The sequence below is a fragment of the Dipodomys ordii genome, unplaced genomic scaffold (genome assembly GCF_000151885.1).
Source record: "Dipodomys ordii isolate 6190 unplaced genomic scaffold, Dord_2.0 Scaffold85, whole genome shotgun sequence".
Classification (NCBI taxonomy): domain Eukaryota; kingdom Metazoa; phylum Chordata; class Mammalia; order Rodentia; family Heteromyidae; genus Dipodomys; species Dipodomys ordii.
In genome coordinates this window covers 6,918,237-6,928,298 of record NW_012267301.1, presented here as the reverse complement: position 1 = coordinate 6,928,298, position 10,062 = coordinate 6,918,237, and the positions used below count along the sequence as shown (strand labels likewise).

The 10,062-nt window shown below is 39.7% G+C and overlaps 1 protein-coding gene across 3 annotated transcripts in view; it reads left to right on the top strand.

The window, feature by feature from the left end:
* Sh3rf2 (SH3 domain containing ring finger 2) overlaps positions 1-10,062 on the top strand; it is a 133,812-nt gene that overhangs the window by 51,457 nt on the left and 72,293 nt on the right. For all 3 annotated transcript variants that reach the window (XM_013025535.1, XM_013025534.1, XM_013025533.1), the window contains exon 2: positions 7,831-8,100. In XM_013025535.1, the coding sequence (XP_012880989.1) occupies positions 7,831-8,100 (270 nt within the window). The remainder of the gene's footprint in view (positions 1-7,830; positions 8,101-10,062) is intronic.

Sequence of the window (10,062 nt, the reverse complement as noted above, 5' to 3'; positions counted from 1 at the left end):
TGCTTGGTAAGAAATGTACGCATTATCCTGCCCATGTAATTGTAACCCCTCTGTACAGTATGTTCACAAATAAAATTAAATTAAATTTAAAAAAATATATGGCATTAATGGATTGGAGAAAGGCATGATGAGTGAATACTGTCATAATGTTCAGTGTGCATATGTGAACATGGAGCCAGGTAAGGACGGGTAGTTGGGGTTGGGAGGGATCGGGGAGACTGATGTAAGAGGTGACTTTGATCTTAAGATGCATTGTGCTTTTAAAAAGATGCATTGTACTCATTAAGATGTTGAGCTGACATCCCTTTGTACAGCTATTTAAAGATCATTTTTAAATAATTTAAAGACCAAGGCTTGCCTGAGATTAAAAAAAAAACAACCAAATGAAAGACAAGATGGGGAATATCTTTCATTTTCTTGCTCCTTAAAGGGGAAAAAAGTTTTGTTTTGTTTTGAGTTTTGTGTCAGAAATGACTCCAAGTTGTTTTGGTCATAAACAATCATTTGGGCTATGATTTCATTTGACTGTGTGTCCTTCAGCATCACTGGATCTAGGGATTCAGATTTGATGGTTAAGGCTCTAGCTATCTAATTACTCATTACCATGGATGGCTAGAATGCCTTCACCCAAACTCCTGCTGAAATGTAATCCCCATGGTGAAGTCTTAGGTGGTGTGACCAGCCAGGTAAGACCTTTAAGAAGTGATTGCGTCATCCTGGCTCTGCCCTCTTGGGTGGATTAATGGATCTGTGGATTAATGGGTTGTTGCAGGAGTGGCTTAGTTACAAAAGGAACACTGTCTGGCTTGCTTGCTGTGTCTCACCCTGGGTACCCTTATCTAAGTCAATGCTCAGCAAGAAGGCCCTTTCTAGATGCCAGCTCCATGCTTCCATTCCTCCAGAACCATGAGACAAATACATGTCTTTTCTTTATAAATTACTTAGTGTGTGGTATTCAGTCATAGCAACAGAAAACAGATGAAGACATCTACGGCATTTTTATCTTTAGTTCTAATGCTTTGAGTGGCTTCTCTCAATTAGGTGTGTCTACTCGTTGAGAAATGTCACCAATATCACTGTCTATTGTCTTCGAATTCCAAAGCCTATGAGGTTTTTTTAAATTTTTTTATTCTTAAGTAGTTGTAGAAAGAGGGCAAAGCCTACAAGTTTAAGGCTTAAGATCCAAAAATTAATAAGTAATTATTCCTTCTCAGCAACTCAAGGAAGATACGTGATAACCCAGAATGTCCTACGAATGTCTTAAACAGATCAATATGCCAGGGGTATTTTAATTCTCTGAGTCTAACCTGGGACATATAACTCCATATGTTGTGAGCAGAGTGAATGAGACACCTGTGGGAAGCTGACGAGGTATTGTTTGGGAAAGCAAAGCATAACTTTACTACTATTGTCTCTAGATACTTGTGTGTGTGTGTGTGTGTGTGTGTGTGTGTGCCCATACTGTGGCTTGAACTCAGGGCCTAGGCACTGTCTTTGAGGGTGTTTTTTGCCCAAGACTAGCTCTCTACCACTTGAGCCACAGCTCCACTTCTCACTTTTTGGTAGTTTACTAGAGGTAAGAGTCTATAGACTTTCCTGCCTGGGCTGGCTTTGAACCACATCTTTAGATCTCAGCTTCCTAAGCAGCTAGGATTACAGGCATAAGCCACTGGCATCCAACCATGTCTTCTTATTACCATTTTTTATATATTCTAACGATACTATACAGAGGGATTACAAGTACACAAGTAAGGTAATGAGTACATTTCCTATCGAGCATTGTTACCCCCTCCTTTGTTTTTCCCCTACCCTCCCTTCCCTCTCTACCTCCCCAATGCCTCCCTCCCTGCCCCAAGTTGTAAAGTTCATTTTCAACACAGTGTCTTGTACATCTCACTGTTACAATGGGTCAACCTGCATCCTTATTTCCGCATTTTATTTCCCTTCCCTTCCCCAAATTAGAAAAATGTATATACAAGATGCAGGGCACTGGAAACAAATACAGTGAAAACAGGGGTTATACTATGGGGGGTGAACATACAAAAGAAACAAAAAAAATCACATAGTACATTGAAAACAACAGCAACAAAGAAAAAAACCTCTTGAGTCCCTATCTTGGGGTTCATTTCACTTAACATCATCTTATATGGACATATGTACATAGTTTTTTTTTTACCTTTTCAGCTTGTCTGGTAAGATTATTCTAAACATACACTAGTTATTGCAAGTAAGGGAAACCATGGGACCTATGTTTCTTTGAGTCTGGCTTGCTTCACTTTTAAAATACAATTTTATTGTTATTTTTTTTTTGGTCCGGTTGTGGGGCCTGAACTCTGGGCCTGAGCACTGTCCCTCAGCTCTTCAGCTCAAGGCTAGTGCCCTACCACTTGAGCCACAACACCACTTCCGGCTTTTTTCTTTATGCTTATGTGGTGCTGAGGAATCGAACCCAGGGCCTCAGGCATGCAAGGCGAGCGCTCTACCACTGAGCCAACTTCCCAGCCCCTAAAATACAATTTTATTGTTATTTTTAAGGTGTTGTACAGAGTAGTTACCATTTCCTAAGTCAGGTAATGAGTACATTTCTTTTTGTAACTCCTTCCTTCCCTTTCCCCTAGTTTCCTCCTCTTGTCCCTAGATTCTCTACACAAAAGCAAGCAAGCAGACAATAAGTCTGGCTTATTTTATTGATCTCTAATTCCATTCATTTTCCTGAAAATGATATAGTTTTGTTCTTCTTTATGACTAAATAACACTCCATTGTGTACATATACCACAATTACTTTATCCATTCATTGGTTGATGAGCACCTAGACACCATGACTTGACTATTATGAATAGAGTGCTATAAACATGGGTGTGCAGGGATCCCTATTGTGCATTGACTTACACTCCTTCTGATATATACCCAGGAATGGTATAGCAGGATGATATACAGTAGCTCTGTTTCTAGTTTTTTAAACAATGTCCATACTGTACTGATATGCTCTGAGTGTTTGAATGAAAAAAGAAGGAAGGAAGGAAGGAAGGAAGGAAGGAAGGAACAGTCACATGGAAGCTTCCCCTTGTCTTTCTGGAAACCATTAAGAATAAAGGTTGGTAATAATCTAACAGTAAATCCTCCACACCACTTTATTCCCCTACCCTATTCCCCTCACCCTTGCACCTGCAGAGGCAGAAAACATGTATGAGTGATAAAAAAAAATGCTACCAACAGTAATGGGTAATAGCTGATACGGAATGTGAAATCGTTTTCCCTGGAGCGAACAGTTGAGGACCGGATAGAATCAACCAGCTGAGTCTCTTCAGGTGCTTAACTTTTATGTGAGAGCTCTAGAGTTCAATAATTCATGCTAATGTAGCCAGCAGCAAGCAAATTGCATTCACCCTCTATTCAGATTTTGATTACAAAACAGCCCTCAATGAGTTTCATGATGGGAAAACATACTAGGTGACTTTAGCTGGAGGGAAGACAATGAGCTGACAGATGCACTGGGGCTTTAAGGTCAAATAAGCCTAAGTCCATCGTTGGGTCTGCATCCACTGGCTGTTGACCTTGTCTGCTGACATTCAACCATTTCAGTACTTGTTTCCTCATCAGTAAGACAGGGAAACACCACCTGCTTCCTTGAGGGTTGAAGTTGTAAGATTTTAGGCAGTCACATAGATAGTGTGTAAAAACTGCAGAGCATACAATGTCAGAAAATTCTCAATGGCCTGACAGAAGGCCCGTAATTGTAGACTTCTATCTTCAGAGTCATTCACTTGTTTACACACACACTGTCATCATCTCACTCTCTCTCCTGCCTTCTTCTGTCCTTCCTTCTTCTCTCCACCCTTGTCCGTACTTGGAAGCCAATGTTTCCTATAGCTGTGACTACAAAACTAAGAATGCCAAGGGCTGGATTATCCAAAATGAAGAGAAGGAGAGGAAGAGAGTCATCTTCATGTCATATAGAGAATTTATAATTGGCTCCCCAATACTTTCCTGTGTTGAGGGGAGATGGGGAAAGACAATGGATAAAATAAGCAATTAGACCACTCAGGTTTCACAGTTTAAGCATCTTCAGAGGAATTGAAGCACTTAATACAATTTTGATTTAATACACTCTCTTAGTACTCATTAAAGTATGCAAGTCACTAACACTGGAAATATCTTCCAGGGAGAAAAAGAAGAAAGTAGGTTACCAACTTTCAAAGTTTATATCAAGATTCCATTGCTTTCATTTGATTTAAAATGTGGTGTAACTTAAACCAGTAGCATTGGTCTTGTGTATGGAAGAAGCTTAATAACCACAACCAAAATGGCACTATAGAGATCCCACTTTGACGGATTCTGATAACATAGATCAGGAAAAGAGTTGGAAGATTTGTACTTTCAGCCTTTCCCATTATTCTAGTACAGATCAATGACAAATTTCTTTCAGAGAAGTTTGGACTTAGTGGTTAAAGAACTTAGGTTTGAGGGCAGTCCTGAGTTCAAATCCCTAAACCTATCACCTTTTAGCCATATTAATTTGGATAATTGTTAATATTTCTGATCCCTAGTTTTCTAATTTTTAGAATTAGAATAAATACACATTTCAAAGTGTAATGATTAAGTAGTGAGAGAGAAATAGAATATATTGTCAGATGCTAGTATCTGGCAGGAAGAAACAAAAATTATCAGGAATAAGTATATTTGCTATTATACAAAGCCAAAGGGTTTGGATTCTTTCTTATCTTTCCTTTTCTTTCTTTCTTTCTTTTTTTTTGGTTGGTCATGGGGCTTGAACTCTGGGCCTGGGCGCTGTCCCTGAGCTCTTCAGCTCAAGACTAGTGCTCTACCACTTGAGTCACAGCGCCACTTCCGGCTTTTTCTGTTTATGTGGGGCTGAGGAATGGAACCCAGGGCCTCATGTATGCAAGGCAAGCACTCTACTACTGAGCCACCTTCCCAGCCCTCTTTATCTTTTGTTTAAAAAAATCCTGAAGGATAATGCATAAGCAAGATGGAAGCTTATATAAATTTTAGACAAAATCTGGAAGCTATGTAGTCTGGGATGAGTATGGCAGCTCTGTCAGACACATCTCTTCCTCTCCAGTTCAGAAATGGCCTTCCACCTCATTCAAAATGACAGCCAAAGCTCCAGGAGCCATGCCTACTCTCTACATATAGCAGGATGGAGAAAGAGAAAATCAGTCTCTCTAGAGTAAGGACCCTCGGTTAAGATTGCTTCTATCTATGGGTCAGAACTCCCCTGCCAGGGAATCTGGGAAATATGACCAGTCAAAATTCCAGGTATGCCAATTGCAAGTGGCTCATGCCTGTAATCTTAGCTACCTAGGAGGCTGAGAGCTGAGGATCATGGTTCGAAGTCAGCCCAGGTAGGAAAATCTGTGAGACTCTTATCTCCAATTAATCACAGAAAAGGCCAGAAGTGGTGCTGTGGCTCAAGTGGTAGAGCACTTGCTTGGAGCAAAAAGGAGCGCAGGGATAGCACTCAAGCCCAGAGTTCAAGCAAAAACAAACAAACAAAAGTTTCAGGTAATCATATACCCAGAAAAGTATGTTTTGTATTACAAATGAAAATTTGGAAGAAAGAATATGGAAGGACAATAGTTATTCCCAGATATATCCATCCTTATGAGGCTAATAGATTTGGATCACTCCCTCAAATCACCTGCTTTTATCTGCTTATTTCTCAAGTAAAGATAATCTTGCCCCAAAGGATAGATGCCAGTCAGTCATGGTGGTACACGCCTTAGCCCAGCAATTGGGAGTCTGAGGCAGGAAGTTCACAAGTTCCAAGCCAATCTGGCCTAGACCGAGTTTGAGGTCAGCATTGGCTGCATAGTGAGATCTGTCTGAAAAGAATAAAATTAAAAACTTGTTCCTTGATTTGCTCAGACTACTCAGCTGGGCTTGTTTTGTTCCTCAATTCTGTCCATACCTTCCACTCCTTGACCCTCAGCTCCTTTGCATTGTCTTTTAACCAGTGTTATCTTTTGTGCCTATTTTTAATCATTTTTAATTATCTTTAAATAGTTGTACAAAAGAATTCCAATTCAACGTGCTTATTTATGTTTACAGTACATCTTGATCATTGTTCAATAGATGATGTGAGTATAACATTGTAGAAACATAAGAAAACACAGCTGAATACTTAGAGTCATTTTTTAATCTCACTGTCCAGAAGTAATTACTCAATGTTTTGTTACAGACATCTAGTATGCTCATTAATATTTAGGTAATCTCTATCTGTGTGTGTGTGCATGCACACACACATACACACACACACACACACACTGTGGGGGGGGGTGCATGTGCAGGTGCTCCACTTACAGCTTTTTGCTGTTTAATTGGAGATGAGAGTCCTGCTTGGGCTGGCTTCAAATAACAATTCTCAGATCTCAGCCTCCTGAGTAGCTAGGGTTAGAAGCATAAGCCAATGGCACCTGGTAACATGAGTGCAGTGAATTTCTCCTATTACATGTGATAGTACATTATGAGTGACATGGCCATGCATTATAGATCAATATTAGCAATGGTAATGACTGAGAGTTTTTCATTCTATGGATATATGATCAGCAACTCCACTTGACTTGCTGTCTGTGCACCAGTTTCTCCAGGATGGATTCCATTCCTGTGGTTCTCTTGCCCCTTACTCTCCTCACTGCATCCCCAGTTCCACTTCCAGAAGCAAAAGCATATCAGGTCTTGTCTCTACCTCTCTTCTGCATGGATTCTCTCTCCAAAAGAGCCTTGTAGATTGAGCAGTTCATTGAAGACCTAAAGTAATGTCTCCCTAAACTCCAGTATGCAAGCCTGCCACCGTGAGAGGAGATGCTCAGAGATCTCACATAAAATACAATCCCAGTGGACAGAGAGGCTTTGGGTTCTACCCAAATTGTGTGAACTATCAGACTGCTAAGCTGATTGCAAGCAAGACTCGTGTGAGACCATTTCTGTATGAGAAAACCAATTTCAACTAGAAAAAATACATTTTACTGAATTATTCAGAGAGACAACCAATTTGACAAATGTGATGATTTCTGAGATGGTTTATTTTTTAAAAAATCAATGATTGATTTCAAACTAATTGTTCTTTCTCTCAGTTGAACATCCTAATGATCTAAACTCTTTGAGACTTATAATTTCTAGACAAGGCTGAAGACAAACTATAGTCTCAGACAGCACTTGCTATTTTCAGGTGGTTTGCATCACCATTTTCTTACCATCAGTACTAACAACTGGGCAGAACCAGCGTAATTAGCCCTCTATTACAAATGCTGACAAGAAAGGATGACATTTATTGAGCACATACTATATGCAAGATGGCAAATGCATTATGAATATTTATTCCTCAGAAAAACCCTAATAGGTTAGGCATGCAATTAAAATCCCATTTTCCAAATGAGTATAAGTGTAAGAAAAAGTAAACAACCTTAATGATGTAAGTGGAAAGAGTGGAGCCAGAATTCCAAGTCGGTGCAGATCCAGAGTTCATCCACTCACACAAGTTCACAGAGTCAAGCCCAAATTCTGGTTCTTGGCATCATTCAGAATGAGGACAAGAGACAGAGCATCCGGTAGCTTGAGTTCAGAACCCAAACCTGCTATTTCCTACCTATCACCTCTCACAAGTTACTAAACCACTCTGTTTTGCTCAGTTGCTCTGATAAATGGAGATAATGAGAGTCTATCTACATTGAAATAGCCAATACACACGTATACACACTCACACAATTAGCACATAGTGAGCGTCATAATTAGCTGTTAATATGACACCTTTTTTCCTCCAGTCTCAAAACTAAGTTTGTATTTTATTGGTCTGTGTGCCTTGGCAGGTGCCTCGAGCCAAGGCCTTATACAACTACAGAGGGCAGAATCCTGGCGACCTGAGCTTTAATAAGGGAGATGTTATTCTCCTCCGGAAACAACTGGATGAAAATTGGTACCAGGGAGAGATCAATGGGCTCAGTGGCATCTTCCCAGTCAGCTCCGTGGAAGTCCTCAAGCAACTGCCGCAGCCACCCCCTCTCTGCAGGGCTCTGTACAACTTCGACCTACGGGACAGGGGGAAGAGTGAGAACCAGGACTGTCTGAGCTTCCTCAAGGTAATAGTCTGGGGCACGCGCATGCGCACGCGTGTGTGTGTGTGTGTGTGTGTGTGTGTGTGTATAAAACTAACTACTGTGTGTGGTACAATTCTAACTACTTGGAAGTATATTTCCAGTGAAACCAACTGTTCTGTAGACATCTTTAAGCTTTTTCTATTTTGATTACCAAAATAAATATCCACACATTCATTCATGCATTCTACAATGCCTTTTGATGACATATTCTTTGAAGGCACTGGGGATAGAAAAGGAAGAAGCCACATTCCCTGCTCTACGGCAGAAACAAATATGTAGACAGAAACTAAAACATGGTCTAATAATGTACTATGTGAAACTCTAATCTTATCTCTTTGACGTATAAGGGTATTCTTTTTCTATTGTCTTTAAGTAGTTATACAGAGGCACTGCTCTTCAACAAAGCAGTTTATGAACACAACTCATCTTGATCAATGTCAACCTTTTCATCATCCTCCCTCATCCTTCCCAAACCACCCCTTCCCTCACTTTTCTTAATAAGGGTAACCTTGCTGATTCACATGGTCACCTAATTCCACTCATCTATGACATTCTATTTTGCTGTAAACATAGTATTCAAACATGCAATAACATAATCATAACTTTACACATAACCACTTACAAGATAATAGTCTACAAGCACATTATTTGTGCTAAGATTTTTTGACCTCCTGTTTTATTGCACAACTCTTCACTGTTTGCAAAATAGTCCTACAAATCTAGACTACTTTGTCTTGGCATTCAGAATTAGTTATTCTATACATTCAAATTCTGCCATAGAAAGTAAAGTTGGAGTTATTTTCTTTCTTTCTTTCTTTCTTTTTTATTGTGAAAATACTGTACAGAGGGGTTACAATTACATGGGCAAGATAATGAGTACATTTCTTATCAAGCATTGTAGCCTCCTCCTTTGTTTCCCCTTCCCATCCCATCCTCCCTCCACCCCCTTTATTTTCATTCTTTGCTACCTAGGATAAGAAGGCTAATCGAGTGCAAGAGCTGTTACAATGGCCCAAGAAATGCCTTTTGTTTCATAAAATATTTGTATTCTGTCGCTACCAGAAATGAGATTTAATTCATAAATGAGATTTAATTTCAAAATGATATTTAAGTAATTGTTTATTGAGTGCCTCCTAGATCAGGTTCTGTGCTGAGTTCTAGAGATACAAGATTGTGATTAAAATTTGCCACAACACTGATCAAGACACATGTATCAGAAAGTGGGTTGGTTGTCTTGAGTACTCCTTATCCTTCTTGAGTACCCAGATTTGATAAGTTTATTGTTCTTCATATTGAAAAATAATAAAGATAATAATTCAGAATAAGACTCCTAAGGAAAATCTTTCTACAGCCCAAACTATAAAGTTTATACTTAGACTACAGTTAGAGGGATGATTCAACTAAATAGAGAGAGAGAGAGAGAGAGAGATAATACTTACTCTGTGCCAGACATTAGACACTGCACTTTGGAGACATAGGCAAGAAACACTATCTGCTTCCTTGGCCTTTGCCAGCAATTTGCAAATAGAAACACTCCACACATCTATTCCTTGAGCCCAGTCAGGTGTCAAGTTGGCCACTGGGAACAAAGTGATGAGCCAATCTCCCTACCTTCATGGAACTGTCAGTCTGATGGGAGAAACAGACACATCAATGGAAAATTATGACAAAAGACCAGAAGAGAAAATTTGGCTGATTTTGAGGGCTGTGGAATGCTGAGGCTTCCCTAGGCAATCTGTGGTCATCTTAAACTCAGCAAGCATATCAAAAGGACACTCAAGATCCCCCTGCCAAAGTGGCTCTTTTCCTAGGGCTTTCTATTTCCATTACTCAGACATTTATTTATGTGTGTCTTTACTCCTTCATGCATGGGTATTTTCCAGAAATATTTATTGCATACCTACTGAAGGAGACCACAATGTTAGGTGAACTAAACAGACAATG